The sequence below is a fragment of the Pichia membranifaciens genome (assembly GCF_001661235.1).
Source record: "Pichia membranifaciens NRRL Y-2026 unplaced genomic scaffold PICMEscaffold_2, whole genome shotgun sequence".
Taxonomy (NCBI): Eukaryota; Fungi; Ascomycota; class Pichiomycetes; order Pichiales; family Pichiaceae; genus Pichia; species Pichia membranifaciens.
In genome coordinates, this window is record NW_017566983.1 from 1,139,930 (window position 1) to 1,160,179 (window position 20,250).

The window sequence follows — 20,250 nt, forward strand, 5'->3', positions numbered from 1 at the left end:
AAAAGTCATCATCTTCCAACGACCTTTTGTTTGCTTTATCATTAGAAATTGCATCATTTTCGCCATCACTATCGCTGCTTTCATCCGCATCTTCTTCGTCTGTGACTTCATTGTAGTTGACGTTTGGATCAGGATGAAATTCTCCTACATCTTCTTCCTCATCTGAAGAACCTGCCATATAACCTTTGTAGCCTTCGTAAAGCTTCTCATAGGCTTCATCATCAAACTCCACATCACTACCACCATTATCACCTCCAGAAATTTCTTCCGCTTCGTCGTCACTTTCTGGCCGATTAACGTCACCCTGGTCTTCCTCATTGGTTTCGGCGGCATAATTTTTCAACTCATCCTCGTTCTTTCCATAAGTTTTCGGACCCCAAATAATTTCTAGGGTGTTTACACTCTCTAATGAAGACTTGACGTTTTTTTCAGCATAAAGCTTTGATAGGATGTTGTTCACATCTGCGGTATTTGTTTTGTAGGGATTGTTTTCTTTCATCAACTTCACGTAAGACACAGCATCCTCGGGTATCCCTTCAAACTTCCCGTTCTTAACGTCCAAATGTGCAGGATAAGTTTGAATGATAGCTTTGAAGATTTTGAATTTGGCGTTGTCGTGGAGAAGGGTTGACTCGGCAGATAATAACGATGTAATGGTCTGAAACTGAGACTTGAGATCGTCCTCGGTCTTCTCTTCCTTTTTCCCTGATTTCTTTTTTTCATTAGTTCCGGCCCCATTCTTCAGACTCTGCAGCTTCTGCGACACCTTGAGCCTTTCCTTTTTCAAGGCACTGCTCAATGCCCTATGGAGCGTAGTTTCAATTGAATGCAATTTTTTCTCAAAAGCTTCATGCTGCAGCTGCTCTATCATTGCAAACGCCTCGCTTCTGCTGAGCAACAACAACTTGTGTTTTTGCTTCTCTGCCCGGGCGGAGCTCTTTTCGCTTGTTCTCTTCGTCTGATACTTATCGGATCTCAACATCTGCTTTGTTACACCGAACCGGGCAGGTTTCTGCAGATAGTACGTCTGCAGTAGATCGAGTTTGAATAAGGTGTTTTCTTTCATCTTGCGTCTGTTATTCGTCACCGGTCTTCCGGTAAATGTTCTTCTACAGTATTCCCCTCTCCTTCTTACCCTCGTTCTTCTTCTTTCATCCTTCTTGTCTCTTCATCTACAGTTGAAAAGTTTCGAAAATGCAGAACGACACTTAAAATTTTTTTATCTCTCATGCTTACATAAGCTCTTTTAGCGCATCGAGTCTTCTGCACTGAACCTGAACCTCCTTGATAGTGGCTTTCCTCTGGCTACGGATGTCTTCGACGCCATTGGGCTCGATGCCGTCTAGACGCATCAGTTGCTTCAGAAGAGACTCGTTGAGGTACAGTTGACGGTATTCGGTACTGTCCTTGTATGTCGGCTTCTTCTCGGTGGCCGTCTTTGTGCTTCCCGGGTTTTTCTCCGCCTTGACGTCTTGTTCTAGCTTGTCCACCTGTGGAATGTACGCATTTTGTAGCTCCTGTTTCACGTCGGCAATTATGTCGTACGCCTGCTTGATGGGATCAACGGGAACCACCTTCTCCTTCTTAACCTTCACTTTGTAGGATCTCCGCCCGTTGTATGACTTGCCTCGTCTGCGTCCGTCTTGGTCGCTTTTTCCGCCCGAAAGGAAGTAAACCGTTGCAAGTGTCAAGGCACCAAAAGTTGACACAATTACAGTAGTGTCGTTCTCCTTGAGCCACAAACACGCCTTGTCAAGCTGCTTGTCGTCGACATAAGGTGCTAGTAGACCGGCTAATGTGTCGATTGTCTTGTTGAAGTAAGGCACAACGCTTTCCATCTCAATAGCTTTCCTGCTGCTTTCTGATGATAAATACGTCTTTGCCAAGCGCAAGCAGGTTTGTTTGAAGAAACAACGGTTTTCTTTATTTAATTCTCTAGCTACCAGGAATGTTAGACATCTTCCTCACTTTTCCCACCAGGCACGACGCTGAATTTGTCGCATTTTCAGTGTAGTAAATTTTTTCTATTTTCTGGTTCTTCTAATTGATTGATTGAACTGTCTCAAACAGAAAGCTTCACGTTAGCAACAACAAAAGATAGGACCTGAACTGCACACTTCTGACAATTAACAATGAACGTTATAGATAGAAGAAGAAGGCTGGGACCTGCTACAGCAATTCCCCTTACCTTTCCCTCCGCAGAGGTGAAATTGTCACAAGAAACAGAAAAGAAAGATAACAAGCTCTTTATCCAGCTATCAAACATCCCAACGGCTACAGGCTCCTCGTTTATACAGTCAGGAAACAACCTTCTCTTGGCGTCTGTGTATGGTCCTCGTCCGTCTTTCAAACGGACATTCAATAGTAAGGCTGTTTTGAAAGTAACATTCCATTCTTCTCCTTTCCTTTCCTCAAGTCAAGCTACGGGCAACGACAGCAACAATAGCAGCAGCGGCAAAAAACACGTGGGTGATGAATTCCAGATAGTCAATTCTGTCATATCATCTACATTAGAAACTGCATGCTCAAACCTCATTTTGTTGGACAACTACCCGAAATCAACTATAGACATATTTGTTAATTTGATAAGTACCGATACCGCAACAAAATTCATAGAACTTCTCCCACTGATCCACAATGCAGTGAATCTTGCGTTGGTTGATTCTGGAATAGCAATAAAGGGTTTTCCATCTGCAATCATCTCAGAAAACAACATTTTCATTAACTCCATACATTCAGACACATATGATCAAAACCAGCATGAGGATTTGGAAAATGAAGAGCTACTCACATTCTATATACCCCATTTACCGAGCAATGACGAGAAGGAGTTCAAGCTTTTGCTTTCGGATGCTATCGGCCAATCAAGATCTTTGAGGTCGGAGCTCTCACAGTTTTGTTGCGATAAATTATAAGTCCATTAAATGATAGTCCTATATAAAATGTTTAAGTAGATTAATTTATCGAGTTGTTGGTGAAAAGTTTAAAATTTTCTCTTAAATCAGACCAGCTGTTTCATATCTTGACGCATTGCTCACACATGGTCTCACTGTTAGAGTTCGCCACCCTTTTAAAAATTCTTTTCTTTTTCCTTTTCTTTTTCCTTTTCCTTTTCCTTTTCCTTTTCTTTGTCCTTATCAGAGTAAGTTAAAGAATACAGTGCTCTGTAGCGCTTTGGCTTTCTACTAGCTCCCAAACCCTCTTGCTTCTTGGCAATAACGTTCGAGATATTATTATTGTTGCTAGCTCCAGCACTATGAGGATGCAAATTGGTAATGGAGTCTTCATTTTGACCACTACCCACTGTACTCATTGAGCCAAAAGTACTATAGCCACTTAAGAGTTTACCGAATGGAGAAGAGCCAGCTGAACTTATACTCGAATTTGGAGCAGCGGCAGATAGAGAATTTTTGGGGTTCTTTAAAAGACTGACTCTTGGTTCAATCTGAATAGACAATTCATACATTCTTTCGTCATCAGGCAGACCCGTGAACATCTCATTTAGGTAACAAGAAAAGTCAGTGTCTAGCTCAATTTTGTACAAGGTTTCATTGAAATTCAGAACTTCTTTCATTATTTTCATAATACTCATTCTTTTTGAAAAATTGACCAGTCCTTTGGAACCTCTCTTGGAACCGAGCCAATCAGAATTACCATCAGTAGTGAATCTCAAATCAGACAAGTACATTCCTAGAAATGGAAGGTATGGGTCGTCATCAGTCTCCATGAATCTCAAGATATTTCTATATTCACTGTAATTTTTACCAATGGACATCAAGTTATCCATTTTTTGAAACTTAGCAACATAGAAACTTGGAACTGCATCCCATGTTTTTCGTAACCTAGATATACTCGTAGATCCCAATCCACTGATAATGGCAGTCATCGATGAGAAATTCTTGAGCGAGAGAAGCTTTTCAGCAAGTGAGATAAAAAACTTAATGGCATTGATCCTTTCCTCTGAGTCTTTCCGTAGGATCATGTATGTTGTAAAGTGTGTCAAGTTATTACAATTTTTGACAAAATTGGAAATATTCTTAGTTCCTAGAGGATCTTTCATATTGTAGCTAATACGGTCATTCTTTTTATGTAAGATCTTGGAAAAGTTATATGTGCGTCCAAGTAAATCCCATAGATTGAGTTTCCTGTAATAAAAGGCTTGAACTGCAGTAATTTGGTCGGCCACATAATTTATATTGAGATTTTGGAGTCTCAATTGCTTTATGCTTGGGGTCATTGGTGACACTGGAATCTGCTTAGGCTCCATACATCCGAGATGAAAGTAGTCTATGTATTCTTCTTGATCACTGAAAGATAATGCCTTATTTGCCAAGATAATGAGAGAAGAATCTATTGAAGGAGTCTCGGCAACAAAGTTTTCCCATGTACTAACCAATTCTGGAGTGGTATATCTAACAATCCAGTATTTAGAGAAAAGGTTTTCAAAAACATCTAAAACATTTTTTTGTTGAGGTTTCAATTTTTGCTCTAGCCAGATACCGTATTCTTCGTAGCTCAAAGCATCTGGCATTCCAATATGATATTTTTCAATCAAAATTTCAAAAAGTTTGACAGGTTTGACAAAGGTGGAGAAGAAAGAGAAAAATGTTTGCTCAAACAATTCGTCATTAGGAGAAGTAGGATTGACTAATTTGGCTACTAAGCTTCTTACAGGACCACCTCTCAAATTAGAAGTCTCGTATATCAAATCTTCTTCATCATGGTCGGGTCCCATATACCACGGAATATTCTCTGTTCCAGGCCACTCTGACAGGTCATTGGTTGCCCTACTCGAATACCTTTCATCTATATCGAATGCAGTATCAATGCCATCCATTGCAGAATTCATGGTAGAGGTAGACTTTCCGGTGAAGATGGTTTGAGTGGATTGACTGTTCATTGACACCAAAGTGTTATGTCTTTCTGCAATGAATAATGAAGCAATATTGAAATCGGTGTTCATTACCCTTGAGCAGTAATTCAAAATTGATCTACGTTCCTCCTTCAATTGATTTACAGAAACAGAAATAAGACGCATCCTCCCCTTTGCTAGCCTGATGGTCTCAAGTAGTTTTAGGTTTGGCTCAAGTTTGAAAACGCCATCATGATATATTTCTGAGTTTATCAACTCTAACTGTTTCATTAAAGCTTCGGTAAGTTGTTTGCTTTTGGAAATAGGTTTATCAGAGGAAGGTCCTTCCCTTTCTATTGGAAAAAAAGTCTCAGGGTCAGTTGCTGTTATAGTTTGCGCATCAAGAACTAAATCTGTAAACGCAGAATGCAATAGTTGTTTCAAGTACATGAATTCATTGATCATAGGTCTGAAAACTTTTGCCGTTGCATCATAAAATGACTGACTACTGCTCTCTGAATCCTCACTTAGATCGTTATCATTATCGTCAGCAAGACTAAAAGAAGACATATCAGCATTCTGTTTTTTGGCAAATGAAAACCCAGGCATGGAAAAGTCGCTAGACCTCCTTTCATCATTGTCATTCTTTGGGCTAAGATTCTCGTTTTTACTAACTATTGTGTTTTGTCTCTCAGGCTTGGAGTTTCTTGCTGCTAATTTATTTATCATTGCAAATACAGTCATGTCTATGGATTCTATGGTATCAATAAACAGACAAAGAAGGGGGATACATTGGTATATGGCTGCAAGAAGCTTTAAATTCCGGTCATCCATGAATGTCTTCAACGTTGCATCTTTCGACAATTTGAAAGATAATATATCCTGCACCTCCTTCAGGGATTCTAAAATCTTCTTTTCGGTTGAAGCCAATTTGTTCAATGCCTCATCATCCAACAGTATATTTACTTGGTTTTGAGCTGGATTAGAAAAAAAATCGGATTGAGAGAATCTGGCATCAACAAACTTGTTCTTAAAATTTCCTCCTTCAAATTTATCTCTTACAAATCTTGGATAAATCATTGGCAAGATTTTAGAATCATTTTTGGCAAAAATTCCATTTTGATTGGGATTGGATAAAGACGCAGTTACCAAACACAAGTGAGTTACTAGTTTTTCAAGTTTGCGGCGGCAGCGAACAGAATCGTCATGGTAACTACTTAGTTTTGATTTTGGAACATCCTCTGGGTTTGATATTCCCAATGATTTACTATTTTTGGAGGTCTCCATGCTATCCAATGACACCAGTGTCAGTGTTGTCCAAATCTTAAACTGAATAAACATGTTTGTTATTTTATTCAGTATTGCAGTGAACTGAATTTGTTTATTTGAGTCGAGCAATTGCTGATGTATGAGTCTTCCGGCTGTATGAAGTGAAGAGATACAATTCGAGCAAGCGTTCATTGAATCCTTGAACTTTTGTTTATCGTAAACTTCTAGGGACGAGATACTTCTATCCAGTGAGTTGATGAAACTGGAAGCCAGTGCATCCCATGTCAAGATGTCAGTGTTATCAGTGTAGAAAAGCTCAGTCAATCGTACATTTGCAAAATCAGGCATGTTGATCAAAACCTGAGTTTGTTGAGGGGCATGCTTGTTGGTCGATCCATGAAAGCTATCGTATATGGAATACGACTTGAAGTTGTTTGCTGGTGGTGTGGAGTTAATGCTTGGTTCTGTGTTTTGACGCTGCAGCGAGATTGGAAGAGGATTCAGGTCGGCCACGAGGTTCGAAGTATCTGGTACCTCGTGAATTGAGTCCTCATTGAGATAGTCTGCATCAACAAACGGTATGTCTCGAGTTAGTACCTTCAATGCCTGGTCCTTGTACACCACCTGGTTGTCAATTGTGAATTGGGGTAACCAGATAGGGACAAAATTGAAAGAGGGTTGAGACTCCGAGTTCGACGTCTGGAAATAGGAGGATATCTCCTCATTTGTTACCATATGCATTGAGTTCATGAGAGAGTATGGCGGAGTCTCTGTGTGCGCCTTTGAGGACTGTCTTGACTCATGCTGGTGTTGATTGGCTAAAGAGGAGGTGAGAAAAGAGTCTGTCTTCGGCACGAAGTAGTTCTTTTCCTTAAAGATGGAAGGGGAGGAGGCGTTCGATGGAGGTGGCTCGGATCTCGCCGTAGAGACTGGCGCCTGATGGGGAGTGCTCTGGTGTTGTTTTGGGCTGCTGTTGGCGATGTCCGAATGGTTCACGGCAGACTTGGCGTTGTAGTGGGGCTGGCTGTGCGAGTGGTGGATGCCATGGGGTGGGGCGTGGCCACCCGTGGGGCGGGCCTTCATCGATTGTCTTCTGTTGTTCTGGGGGGTGTGGTGGCTGAGATTATGGCTGCCGTGTGGGTGTAGAGTGTTTGGGTTGGCGGCGGCTCCCACTTGGGGCTGGCTGTTGCTCCGTCCTTCGCCCTGCAACAGCTCATCCCTTCGAAAGCCCCTGCGGCGGTCTACACCACTGTCTGCCTTATACGGCCTGGTGTAAGAGGCCGGGAACCATCCCCGCGTGACGTTTCCCACAGGGTCCACGAGCACGCCGTCCCACCAATGCTCGTTAGGCTTGCTCAGCACATGCACCACGTCGTCCTCCATCAGCTGCAAGGTGTTCGGTATGCTCTCCGTCTGGTAGTAGTTCTTCGTCACTATCACGGACGCCAGTGGGACCTGTGGCTGCGTCTGGCTCTGGCTCTGGGTGTTCGCCTGCGTGTGTGTGTGTGTGTGGGTGGGTGGATGTTCCGCAAACATGGCCTGGCATTCAATCTCGATTGGGCTCTGGCTCTAAGCGTATCTGTGGGCGGCGCCTGATTGCTCTTTCTCGCAATCGCAGCTACGATGGTTGTCGGTCTCCCTTGGCTTCTGATACGTCCGGTCTTCCTCTCTGCTGCAGCTGAGCATTGCTCACGTCTCTCTGCCTCCGTCTCTCCCTTCTGCATCCTGTCTTTCTCTGGCCCTCGCTCGCTCCTTGCTCGCCCAGATAGCAGCCGCTGCAGCCGTGGCGGGGGCTCGCTCTCGGCTTGATTCCCGCGCAATGCGGTGGGGCGTTTGGCGTTGGCGCTGATGCCGACTGGGGCATGAAAACAGCCTGGCTGTCGGACAAAGGCTCGGACGAGAGCTTATCAGGGCTGGGAAGATGCTCTTATGGGGCTAGCGGGGGTCACGGGAGGTCTGTAGCGGCACTGAGAGCAGCAGAAGGGCGATAGGAATATGGGGAGCAGGAATCACAAGAAGAAGATAGTGCTGAAGCGGGGGGAGCCGCAATTCGAGAACGCCTTCCTGCTAGGGTCCTCCGCAGATACAGTGATGCAGCAGGACAGCGGGGACGGGCACAGCAACCACCACCAGGGCAGCAAGAATCGGCACCTGTACCACAGCTTGAACCTAATGCACATCCAGAAGAAGCAGGCGTACGACTATGCAATCTTGAACGACGACATTGCGGAAGAAGCGGCGCTTCTGTCGTCAAGCGAAGGCGGGTACGACGCCGAACTCGATGATGATCGTCAGGAAGACTCGACGGGGAGCGTGGACCTTAACTCCGTTGATGGCATTGACGACCGTAACTATAGGGGGTACTACATGTCGACGGTGACGGGTGGGGGTGAGGATGGCTGCGAGATAGAGGACGGAGACGGCGCCCACGACGACGAATCGGTGCTCTCGGAGGTAAGCGATTCGGTGCTTCTTCTTGAGGAGAGAGAGTTCCACGTGAACATGAAGTGGCACAAGCGGCCGTCCGTATTCATGATCTCGTGCATCTTATTTTTCTACTGCTACTCGTCGAACTTCGCTATGGCGCCAGAGCTCCAGCTCGTGCTGCGGGCCGTCTGCTACATGTACAACGGCAACAACTTGGACAACTGCGGCTCCACGGGCGTGCAGCAGGCGAATGCCAGCGTGCAGAAGCGTGTCGGTTTTGTCTCGTCGATCGTGAAGATCCTCATTTCGAGCAGGTTGGGCAAGTTCAGCGACATCTACGGCCGCAAGCCAGTGATCCTCTTCACCTTTACCATGACGGCGCTATCCAAGTTTTCCATGATGTTTATCTTGACGCCGCAGTATTTCTCCTTTGGCCGCTACTTGGCCGGCTCCCTGCTAGACGCCTTTGGGGGCTCCATCTTTGTGCTGTTGGGGCTCGCCAACTCCTACACCATTGATGTGGTGCACGATAAAGACCGCTTGCAGGCGTTGGGGAAGGTCACCGGCGCCTTATTTTTGGGCTTAGCTCTCGGCCCATTGTCGTCGTCAATGTTGTCTTCACTGATCGAGATCAAGGGCATCCATTTTCTCGGCCTCAGCACCGCCTTGATGGTGGTGTCGATCCTCGTAGTGATTTTTTTCATTCCAGAGTCACGGAGTACTAAGCTTAAGGCAAAATCTAGAAGAAGCTCCATCAGGTCACAGAGAGAATTGGAAACAAATCCTTCGTGGGTCTACACCCTTGGTCTGTCCACATTCTTGGAATCCTTCAACTCGTTGAAACTTCTATGGATCACACGGCCGTTGAATTTCAAGCCAAACTCAGCCGGCTCGGAGTCCTCTAGTGAGGTGGCGGAGTTATTGCCACCCTCAAGAAACAAGTTCACTTCGAGTAGCAGCAATGGCAATTTCAGCAGTAGCAGTAACACTGCTAGCGCCAACATTAATATCAATAACAACAACGGCAGCGTCAATGGCAGCACAACCATAAATGTGAGCTCTTCAGAGTTGGACTTCGCTGCTCGCATTAATGTATTATTGTTGCTAGCGGTGGAAGTGTTAATGAACTTCTGTATTACTGGTGCTTCTACGCCTCTTGCGCTCTACCTAATTTACACTTTTGAATTGGACCAAGCACAGTTAAGTCTTTTTGTGGGTGTGTCCTTTGGTTTTAGAGCGTTGGTTTTGACAGCATTCAACCCTTGGCTACAACACCATTTCACCAGGATATTTGACCATGACTCCTTCAACGTGGATTTTATTGACGTCTCTTCCATTGGTTTCGCAATAGCATGTGAGCTTGTTGCCGCACTTTTATGTTCATGTTCTGTGTCAGTGGTAGCGGTATGCTTCTATGTGTTTTTTTCATCAACGGCAGCCATTGGATCCCCAATTCTTCATTCTGCCTTGCTCAAATATAATTCTAGCCCGGGGAAAAACGGTGAGTTCTTCGGAGCGCTCGCTTTGATTAGAAACATTACTAACTTGATTTCCCCATGGATGTTCTTGAGTGTCTACTCCTTCGGTATCAACATCGGAAAGCCACAAATAATCTTTTACATAGTTTTTGTTCTTTTCACTATCTCCGCATTCTTGTTGGGTAACTTGAGATTCAAATCTTTCCACTAATGTTTTTCTACTTCTTCTACGGCTACGGCTACCTACACCACAACTTATTATATTCGAACGTCTTACTCACCACATTCAAAGTTCTCCGTTTTGTATTTTACTTTTTCGGCCTCCCGTCTTTTGCACTTTTTTAATACCTTATCATTCCCTATACAACAATATATACACATGGTTTTCAATTTAGAGACTGCTAAACTTTTCCGATTTTAACACTATCTATTTCTGCAGCATGTGATCGCAAGTTCTCAGCTTCTTGTGTATCAACAACAACTATCGGAATTTTCATTTTGGAGAATTTTGCTTTGTCAGAAACTTCCCTTATGAGCGTAGGTTTTTGAAATAATGAACCATTCAAAACATGGCTGGCTTCATCGTCGTCGTCGTCATCATCATCATCATGTAAGCCTTCCCCAATATTCAAATCATCCATGGCGGATTCCTTTATAGGGTCACTGAACGCAGTTTCGATTGTCGAGGAAAATACTCGCCTCATTTTCATCTCATCGTCACTATCACGTTCTCTTTGGTCAAAATGGTTGGCCGTTTCAACATCGTAAGTATATAACAAATGGCCCAGCGCCTTCGGATGAAACCCCACAGTGGTACTACTAGGGGGCTCTTCGGGCCTTTCTATCCATCCCTCATAAGGAGAAGGTGGCGGCGATTGCATTTGAATCGGTGGGTTGGGTGGCTCCAATTTTCGAAAAGTTTCAGCTTTATTATATTTGATGCCGTAAACACCAGCTCCGGGACACCTGTCCTCCACCGGATAGCTTTCCGGGGCGTCCTTCGGTTGTAGGATCGCCAGTTGTGCGTCGGCTTTACTTGCTTCGCAAACGTCACATTCAGGATCCAAGTCGCAGCTGCTTATCCCGTTGTCATATCTGGCAAATCCTATCTTGATTCCGAGCTTTGTCAAATATTCATAAACCAAATCTGCAATCTTCGGTACAGAAAAAATCATTATTATTCGGCGAAACGACTTGAAATGTAGAGTCTGTAAGCAACTGTGTACCCCGTGCAGTATACTCTGCGTCTTGACAAACTCTTTTAAGGCATCCAGCGTTTCCGCCAGAGGCGATGCATTCTTTGGATGCAACAACGTCGCATCTGTCAGGATCAATGTATTGGAGTGGTTTGTCACTTTCGTCTTTGCCATTATCATCTGTTTTCCTGGTGGTCTGTGTGACACGAAGGTAGCTAAGTACCGAAAGGCATATATTTCTTACTGGAAGAAAATCCCAGATAAAGAGCAGACAGTCTGAAGAGTGGCAAGCTGCCATGCACCGCCAGCCTATCTTTTCTGTTTTATCTATCAGCTTTAGCTTTTTCTCATCTGTATGGTGAGCCTATGGCGAGGCTTCAGATAATGCTGGAAAATTTAAGCCCCTTTTTCGTTTCTCTGTTCTTTGTTCATTTATGATTACAGTACGGCATCTTGCTGCAGATAGTAGTGACTGCTGCAGAGCCCAGAAAGCGGTACGAGCAGTGTGTTGTGCGTTGCTGCAGAAAGCTCTCTATTTCGATATTGGCGTTATATTCTACATGGTGAAAAAAAATATACGGGTAGGTGGGGTGTGTCTCTATAGAAAAAGGAGTCAAGAATGAGTGAAGGAAATGAAGGAAGTGAGGAGAGAGGTGGCTACACTTACTTCTTGCTGATCTTGCTCTTCTTGCTCTTCTTGCCGTTCGACTCTTCTGGTGCAGCAGAGTCGGCAGTTCTCTTCTTCTTACCAAGCAATTGGTTTGCCTCCTCCTCTTCGAAACCTAACTCCTTCAAACCCTCGCTGTATATGGACAAAGGTATGTCGTCTGCATCCTGCTTCTTTGCAGTTTGAGAGTTCTCTGGTTTGAGAATGTCTTCGTCGGAGTAGATTTTGTCCGTGATGTAGAGTGGAAGGGAGGGAGAGTCTTTTAGCTTCAACTGAATCAATCGTATTGGATACTTCTCGAGGAACTTGGTGATCGCGTGGATGTTGTCCTTAAGGTTATCGATGTCCTGGCCAAGCATTCCTAGTCTCATTCCCATGTTGACACCCATTGGGAGCATATATCCTACGGAATTCAATGCCTTGTTGAAATTGCCCACTAGCCTGTCCACAGACACCTTTTTGTTATCAGTGACGGAGATGGTCAATGGGAATTTTGAAGAGCCAAAGAAAGTTTTACCCAGCAACTTAGGTATCATGTTTGCGATGGACGAATCGGTCAAGAACATATCGTATTCGGACAAGAGCTTACGTCTAGCTTCGTAGGCGTGATACTTGGTCTTCAAGTCCTTCACCGTGATTATCTGTGCAAGGTTCTTCAACTGGTCCTCCTTCAACACCTCGATTCTAGCCAATGCGTCTTCGTCGAAAAGGTCGTCCTTGACAAAAAGACAGACACGAGTGTCTTCGAGGTCGTGAACAGGATGAGGAACCTGGAGCATACGTGGCTTGATCACCTTGGACGTCGCCAAGTATTTCTTTGCTGTAATCTGTAGGTATACAGGGATGTCTTCATCCTCGGTCTCAAAAAGATCTCTTTTCGACGACTTCTCTCCCTGCTGCTTCTTCCACTGCGACAAAGCATTCACGGCTTTCTCAATGGTGCTGTCTTTCACATCTAGAGGCTGCACAATCTTGTCTGAAGTACTGGCTAGGCTCTCTGGCTCGACCTCTTCAGTAGCCTTTTCCTCCTTTTCCTTTTCCAAAATCTTCTTCACCTTCTTCACCTTTTGGGTGGCTTTAGGCTTTGCGGTCTCCGCCTTGGCGGTTTTGGTGGCTCTAGTCTTCCTTGGCGGCATTGTATATTCCTTTTGTGAATCACTGGCTGTCCGAAAAGAGTCTGCAAACTTTAGACTGTTCCTGCCATTGCATATCGAAGAAAAAAAAAGTTGGAAAAGTAACAAAAAAATTTGTCTGAAAATCTCAAAACGGAAAAATCTGAAAAATATCATTAAGCTGGGAAAAAAAGTAAGTAGAAGGAAATCAAAAAAAATTAGTACAGGGGGGCCGATCGGCCCCGTCTGCTTTTTTCCTTTCCTCCTCGAAGAGGGAGAGGCGGCGTGCTCATCCTGTAGTTTCTCTAGGAGGATTCATCATATTCTTCAAGGATCAGCAATCGAAAATGGCAACGTCACGTCCGGGTCTGCATCTGCTCGTGTTTTAATGCTTGATTCCTTTTGGCAAAAAAGTTGATGTACGGAGCTAGGACTGAATACTGAAGTTTTCATTGCTAGTTTAGTACGTCATGGGTAAGCGGAAGAAGTCCTCCAGAGGACCAGTCAAAAAACTAAAACAGAAGCTCGACACACAATTCACGTGTCTTTTCTGTAATCACGAGAAGGCGATCAACTGTACAATTGACAAGAAGTCTAATATTGGTACGTTGACGTGCAAAATCTGTGGACAGTCGTTCCAGACCTCTATAACTTCATTATCGGAGCCGATAGATATATACTCCACTTGGATAGACGCATGTGAAGCGGTGGCGGAGGAAGAGGCCAAGCGTGTCGAGGCAGAGTCCGGTGAGTTGGATGATGAAGACGATGAAGGTGTGCAGGGCGAGTTTAAAGCCAGGCTTGCGGCAAAGACGGGAGAAGAAGACGACGATGACGACTTCTGAAGTTCTATCCCGTCCGCTGTGCCGGCCGCTTTTTCACAATCCATTTGTTCTAGATCATATATACTTTTTGCATATCATGTACATTAATCAGTCTTTTCTTGACGCAATTCTTTTTTGTTTTATCATTCCTATCTAGGGTTACATGTAATTTTACAGTTTCTTGGTCCGCCCCTTGCCCCGGCCTCGTGCCCTTCCTCTGCCCCGGCCTCGTCCTCTTCCTCTGCCCCGGCCTCGTCCTCTACCACGCCCTCTACTTGGAGCTTCGTCTGTCACCTCACTCTTGCTATTTGGTCGCTTGTTCAAAGACGTTTTCAATCTCTCCTCGAAAGTTGCGTCCAAATCATCGTCCTCCTTCTCGTCTTTTTCTCCTTCATCTGTTGGCTTAGTTTCGTCCTTATCTGTGCTTGGCTTCTTAGAAGATCTGGTCCTTCTAGTAAGCCTAGCCTCAGTCTCTTCCGAAGGTTTTTCATCGATTATCTTGACATCATCGTTTCGAAGGATTCTATCAGACCGTCTTTCCGAGGAGGCATCCTGTGAAGAGGATTTCCTTTTCGTAACAACAATCTGTGGGCTCTTCAAGGTCTTCTCTCTCTCGTTTTGTGCATTGGATTCGTTTTCTTCGTCATCGCTATTGGTTTCGAATGCACCCACGCCTGCCGGTTTCTTTTCTGCATCGTGCTCTATAAAATGATCAGCCTCTTCAATCAAATTGGGATACATCCTTGGCAGCTGGTCTTCTTTGAGCTCAACTGGATCATCGTCAGAACCGTATGACAGAACACGGTTGGCAATTACGTTTATCGATGTCTTCGTCCCCTCTTCAATTGATAAGGTCCTCTGTGAACTTTCTGAACTTTTACGAGAAGGAGATCGGGATCTGGTTCGCACAGCAACTGGTGGCACAAAGAGCCTGGAATTTTCAACATGTAAACGTTTGCTTGGTTGCTCGTCATCATCTCTAATGTCTTCATTACCCATTTTGACAATTTCACTACGACCTCGCTTTTGGGGCTCGTTATCAAAATCTTTTTGAGTACTCAAAAGATCATCTTCCCCATTCTTACCCCTTACGGTAATATTAGTGGTATCTTCCACCTTGAGAATAGGCTCGCTTTCTTTGGACGGTAACTCAATAACTCTCATTATTTCAGTAGCTTCGGGCTTGACATTCATATCTGTTGAACCTTCGTCACCAGTTTCCTCACCTACATGAATCTCGTCACTCAGGCCCTCTCGAACTGTGATAATTTCAGTAGAGCTTTCGCTGTCGGTGGAAGACGACTCCGTATTTGTATTCTCATGAACAAGCATGACAGAAACTTCAGCATCTGAAGTGGCTTCTGTGTTTGCTTCAGACTCAGATTCGCATGCAGACCCGGATCTGGATTCGGATGCATCTTTCTCACCCTTGACCTCTATATGGATTGTGCTAGTGTCAGCATCAGAAGTGGACGCAGACGACTCATCGTTTGGCAACACTCCAGTTTCCGGCTCTGACTCTGAGTGAGATATACCAGCCGAAGTAGGGTCGACCTCTGCAGTAGGGGTTTGCTTCTTAGAAAGTTTGCTCTCGCTAAACAACCCAGTAAAAAGTTTGACAACCTTAGACGGAAAAGCTGTTTTGGCTTCTACCTCATTTTTAAAAGGCACGTTAGCGGGTGATTCATTCACAACAATAACATCTGTGGTTTCCCCTTCTGAAAAAAAGTCATCTTTTCCCTTAATGCTCGATTTCACGACGGATTCTTCGTCGAATGCATGCTGAGACACGGAGGAATCTTTGACTCCTGCATCTCCCTCTGTTTCACTTCCGGCAATAGATGGAGCAGTGCGTTCGAAGGAAACATCTTTCTTCAACCCACTCACCTCATGTTCTTCATTGACAGTATTATCATCAGAAAGTTCATCATCGCTGGGCTGACTGCTCTCGGCTTGTGCGGAGCTGGTTTCAGCAATTGGTAATGTCCCATTTACTCCTTCCTCTCCTTTATTTTCTTCTTTTTCTTCCTCAAGATCCGTAGCTTCTACATCAATACCCACATCATCACTTTCTTCAAAGCATGCTTCGGACAGAGCGCTATTAGAAAACTCAACTAACGCATTAGCCAAGTTGAATGGCCAAGATTTTTTATCCTCTTGCCTCTCAATTTTATTACTATATGCTTTGTTTTCATTCACAATAGTTTCATTGTGATTTTCGTTATTCTCCATTTGCTTGGATACCATGATATCTGGTTCATCTTTACTATGCTCATTATTTTCGGTCATAGGTTCTGCAATTAATTGGAGTTCCTCATCGACAGGCTCGCAGGCCTTTTCGTTGTTAGCGCTCATGTCAATCCTGATATTTTCAGTCTCGTCTCTTTTTCTAAGGTCTATCTCAAGCGGGGAAATATTTTCGTTAGAACTTTTGAGATCACTCACGGCCGCTTCTGGTGTCTCAATTGAAGCGTCATCGGTATGAAAAATATTATATTCTTCATTTTCAAGATGATTAATAGAAACCTCAATTTCATCAACTTCTTTTGGGAAATCATTGATTTCCATCTCAACCTCATTATCGCTAGCTTTAGTTTTCTCCGATAAACCTTCCGCAGCATCAATAATAGTATCAACCCTGGCATCGCTATCCTCTATCTCTTCAAGTGACGATTCATGATGACTATCAGCTGGATCTTTTGGAACGTTCACAATGGAATTGTCTTTGGTCGATTGAGATACAGCTGAATCATTCAAGTCTACTTCAGCTTCAATGTTTTGTTCCTGAACGCCTATATTTGTAAGGAGGGATTCATTGTCTTTCATGTTAAGGGACTCTATTACTGGATCTGGACCTTTGTCGTACCAAGAAAAAGAAGAAATCTTAGATATCACACCTTTAACGCGTTTAACAAACGAATTGGGGCTAGGAAATTCCTCTTTAACCATTTCCTCGTAATGTCTTTTCAAGGAAAAAGTGCCTGTGTCACAGGAAGTATCAATCGATTGGGGTAAACTTTTTGGTGATTGTTCAGTGTTAGTAGCAGGGTATCTTTCATTTCCAGACTCGTCTTTGGCCCTGTATTTCGTCTTATCAGGTATATATACTGATTTTTTATCTTCATCCTTTATTCCGTCGGTAAGATAGAAAGATTGATCTGCATCAGATAATTCATCGGTGGACTCCATTATTGTCTCACCATACACTCCACCAGACAAAGGAGCCGAGCTCAGATCTCTAGAGTCGGCGAGAGTTTCGTTCAAAAGAGAATTAATGTAGTCTTCTTCTCTAAACGTTTTGGTACTGTTCTCACGCTCCTCTTCATTTTTGGTACTTAATATTCCAAAGGCAGAAGATTCAGACAGTGCGTTGAAACTCTCATTGTTTTGCAATAAATCGTGAAAAGGAGAGGCCTCTTTCAAATTCCGCAAAACAGTTGGTTCATCTTTGACAACCATGTGCTCGGTTGTATTGTCCTCTTTGCTGATTTCATCACTCTCGGAACCATCGACTTCTTTTGAATTTTGACGCACTCTTTCTGCGCGTGACTCCCCTGAGTTTATCTTATTTCTTTTTTCGTCTTTTTCTTCTTTTTGTGAAATGTCTTCTTGTTGGCGTTCTCTAAATATACCCGATGACCCATTATGGCATGCATCATTGGATAATTCTTCAATATCCGAAAATGGATGTTTCCGGTCATTACTTCCACTTTCTTCAATAAAAGTTGGCTTATTGATTGGAGCAGATAGAAAATGGTCTAATTCGGAGCTTTCTATCTTCCCAAAAGCGGTAGAAACTTCTTCAACTAATTTTTGAGCGGTATCTACTAATCTTTCCTCAATGATTTCACCTGCACTTTGCTTGGAATGAATGTCTAAAGATGCATTCAACAATTCAGCAAGCCCCATATATAGCTGAGGAGGATCTGGTGTTGGTGGCAAGGGTGGTGTGATTGGCTTAAAATCAATTACACGTGTCGGAGGGGTTGATGGTGTAACTAAAATGTTATCTGGTTTGTACTTTACTGGAGAGCTCACAGATTTCATCTCTTCGTCAGCAACAACGGGAGTTGATTCATGTAATTCAGAATTTTCAATAGCAGAAAAAAATAAATTCTGATCAATAACAGAATCATCAGTAACTAAGTTTTCAGCTTTTGACTTATCCATCAGCAAGTCTTTGCGGGTTTCTTCCGAGTCTGAATGCACAGTAAAAAAATTTGTATCTTGTGGTATATCCAGCAACCTTGTGTCACTTTCATGTGAATTAGAATTTTGGTTTGATTGAGTCTTTTCGTCGGTCTTCTGAGCTCCTTCTAGCGTCTCATTCACTATCATGTCAATATCGTTTTGATACTGCTGAGAGAGTCTTGCTAGTTCATAAGCATATGCCGCATCACTCATATCAATCTGGTGCTGCTCCTCTAAACTTACGTCATTAGAACCACCATCCTTGATTTCGCCTCCAGTTGATTTTTCATCATCTTTATAAATCTCAAGGTGATCCTCTGTATCAGCCTCAATATCAGCCTTTTCGTTATTATCACTTTTATCGCTACTAAAATTCTCCGAGTCAGAATCCAAAGTAACATAATTATCATTACTAGGTGCCGTATTTTTTTCCTGCATGTAGAACTCGTGATATATGGATTCAGTTGCATTATCTCTTGGATTAGAAAATTCTCGGTTGAAAAGAGTTCCCCTACTGTCATTAACGGCAACTTTCTCGAGCTTACGATCATAGCTATAGTTTGGGATCTCTTCTTCTGGAAGATTGAAGACCGAAGAAGATTGTTTTGCGACTTTTGAATCAAAGTCCCCCTTTACGTCAACAGCATTTTCAGCTTCTTCTTCTTCTTCTTCTTCTTCTTCTTCTTCTTCAATATATCTTTCTGAATCTTCTGTTCCTGATTCCATTTTTGTGACTAATTCTTCGACCTCTTCTACTTCTTCTACTTCTTCTACTTCTTCCGATTCTTCTGATTCTTCTGACTCTTCTAAATCTTCTGATTCTTCTAACTCTTCTGATTCTAGTTCCTCTAACTCTTCCATCTCTTCTAATTCATCTAATTCGGCTGATTCTTCTCGAACTTTGATGTTTTCCTCCTCTTCGTCTTCTCCAGACAGCTCGCTCACTTCTTGATCTTGGTGCCTTATGTCCTGAATTCCAAAGCCTCTATTACTTGGAAAATTGTAGGCTGTCCTATAATCACTCTTTAGCTCAGTTCCGTTAGCTGCGTAACGAAAAGTGTTATCATTTTCATTCACAAGTTTAGTGTCATATTCGCTCATGGGTTCAAAGGAGTAAATATCGCTATTATCCTCATCTTCATCTTCACCTTCATCTTCACCTTCATCTTCACCTTCATCTTCACTCGTGTCATTCCCAACATCGGCCTCACCAATGAAGTCATTAAGAATACCATTGTGAGTCACTTCGCCAGCATGCTCGTTATATTCTGGATCAGAAAGTATTATTATGCTATCATCAGTATCGTCTGCTGGTTCGTTGTCTGAGATGCGAGTTTCTACTTGAGAGATGGCCAAATTTGACTCTTCACCCTCACTTGCGGGTAAACTTTTGACACAACTACTTGATGAAGATAGGTTTCCAGCCTCTTTATCAATCGAGACGCTGTATCCTAGCTGTCTAAAGAGTTTAGAGATGCGTTGTTGCCTGGTCTTTTCATTAAATTCGGCTTGTTTTACACGTTCCTTTTGCAGTTTATACTCACGCTCGATGTTGGCATAATAAGCATCTTCATCATCCTTAGACATTTGTTTGTACGCCTTGAATCTTTCTTGCAGTGATTTTAACAGTGAATTTTTGTCATTCGAAAAATGTGTACTTTCAGTTCCAGAAATCTGTAAATTATTATCAGATTGAGGGTTCCCAAAACGGATCGGAATGTTTGCCCGTTCTGCAATTGTTATCCAGTACTCTGGATCATCCATTATTCTATCTTCTTCATAATAGAACTCAACATTAGGATTGTTGGCATAATGCCTCCTCGTCGCTTGATCCATTAATTTGTTTTTACGTGACAAGCGTATTATCAGCTTCTTACTCTGGTTCGACCCATTCTCTTGTTTCGAGTTACTGTTAACAAATTTATTTGCAGAGTTTTCGTACATAATTGTTATCGGTAGTACTCTGGCTCCTAATATTTATATCAGACCAAACGTCAACAACTCATTTAATCAACAAAGTTGCGGTATTCAGTATATGCAGAACTAAAACATGTAACAAGAAAATTACAAGGTGAAAGTATAAATTTATCCGTGCACCGCGGATTCTTTAAACTCAAAATAGTTTCTCAATCGATTCGGTGTACAGCTTCAAGAGCTATCTAGACCATCTCACTCTTCAAGCTCAAACTACCCAAGTGCTGCAGAGTATTTCCACTTGATAGCCCTGGATGCTA

General features: G+C 43.2%; 8 protein-coding genes across 8 annotated transcripts; 3 read left to right on the top strand and 5 right to left on the bottom strand.

The window, feature by feature from the left end:
* Positions 1–1,232: 1,232 nt before the first annotated feature.
* On the bottom strand, positions 1,233–1,838 carry PICMEDRAFT_10534 (hypothetical protein; the record flags this gene model as incomplete). The annotated part of the gene is made up of 1 exon (XM_019159682.1): positions 1,233–1,838. One exon carries the CDS (start codon positions 1,836–1,838, stop codon positions 1,233–1,235), a length of 606 nt encoding a protein of 201 aa, XP_019018663.1.
* Positions 1,839–2,132: 294 nt separating this feature from the next.
* On the top strand, positions 2,133–2,915 carry PICMEDRAFT_71609 (hypothetical protein; the record flags this gene model as incomplete). The annotated part of the gene is made up of 1 exon (XM_019163964.1): positions 2,133–2,915. The coding sequence occupies one exon, from the start codon at positions 2,133–2,135 to the stop codon at positions 2,913–2,915; it is 783 nt and encodes a 260-aa protein (XP_019018664.1).
* Positions 2,916–3,406: 491 nt separating this feature from the next.
* On the bottom strand, positions 3,407–7,573 carry PICMEDRAFT_25402 (hypothetical protein; the record flags this gene model as incomplete). The annotated part of the gene is made up of 5 exons (XM_019162391.1): positions 3,407–4,296; positions 4,501–4,790; positions 4,863–5,374; positions 5,528–7,088; positions 7,386–7,573. Coding segments are annotated over 5 exons (3,441 nt in total), but the record flags the coding sequence as incomplete, so codon positions are not given.
* Positions 7,574–8,116: 543 nt separating this feature from the next.
* On the top strand, positions 8,117–10,237 carry PICMEDRAFT_10537 (hypothetical protein; the record flags this gene model as incomplete). The annotated part of the gene is made up of 1 exon (XM_019159685.1): positions 8,117–10,237. One exon carries the CDS (start codon positions 8,117–8,119, stop codon positions 10,235–10,237), a length of 2,121 nt encoding a protein of 706 aa, XP_019018666.1.
* Positions 10,238–10,342: 105 nt separating this feature from the next.
* On the bottom strand, positions 10,343–11,492 carry PICMEDRAFT_15483 (hypothetical protein). The gene has a single exon (XM_019160844.1). The coding sequence runs from the start codon at positions 11,394–11,396 to the stop codon at positions 10,428–10,430; it is 969 nt and encodes a 322-aa protein (XP_019018667.1). The 5' UTR covers positions 11,397–11,492; the 3' UTR covers positions 10,343–10,427.
* A 150-nt stretch (positions 11,493–11,642) lies between these two features.
* Positions 11,643–13,101, bottom strand: PICMEDRAFT_15484 (hypothetical protein). Its single transcript, XM_019160845.1, has one exon. The coding sequence runs from the start codon at positions 13,023–13,025 to the stop codon at positions 11,886–11,888; it is 1,140 nt and encodes a 379-aa protein (XP_019018668.1). The 5' UTR covers positions 13,026–13,101; the 3' UTR covers positions 11,643–11,885.
* Positions 13,102–13,471: 370 nt separating this feature from the next.
* PICMEDRAFT_20006 (hypothetical protein) lies at positions 13,472–13,705 on the top strand (the record flags this gene model as incomplete). Its single annotated transcript, XM_019162149.1, has 1 exon — positions 13,472–13,705. A coding segment is annotated over one exon (234 nt), but the record flags the coding sequence as incomplete, so codon positions are not given.
* Positions 13,706–13,996: 291 nt separating this feature from the next.
* On the bottom strand, positions 13,997–19,960 carry PICMEDRAFT_10540 (hypothetical protein; the record flags this gene model as incomplete). Its single annotated transcript, XM_019159686.1, has 2 exons — positions 13,997–18,713; positions 18,870–19,960. 2 exons carry the CDS (start codon positions 19,958–19,960, stop codon positions 13,997–13,999), a joined length of 5,808 nt encoding a protein of 1,935 aa, XP_019018670.1.
* Positions 19,961–20,250: the final 290 nt, after the last annotated feature.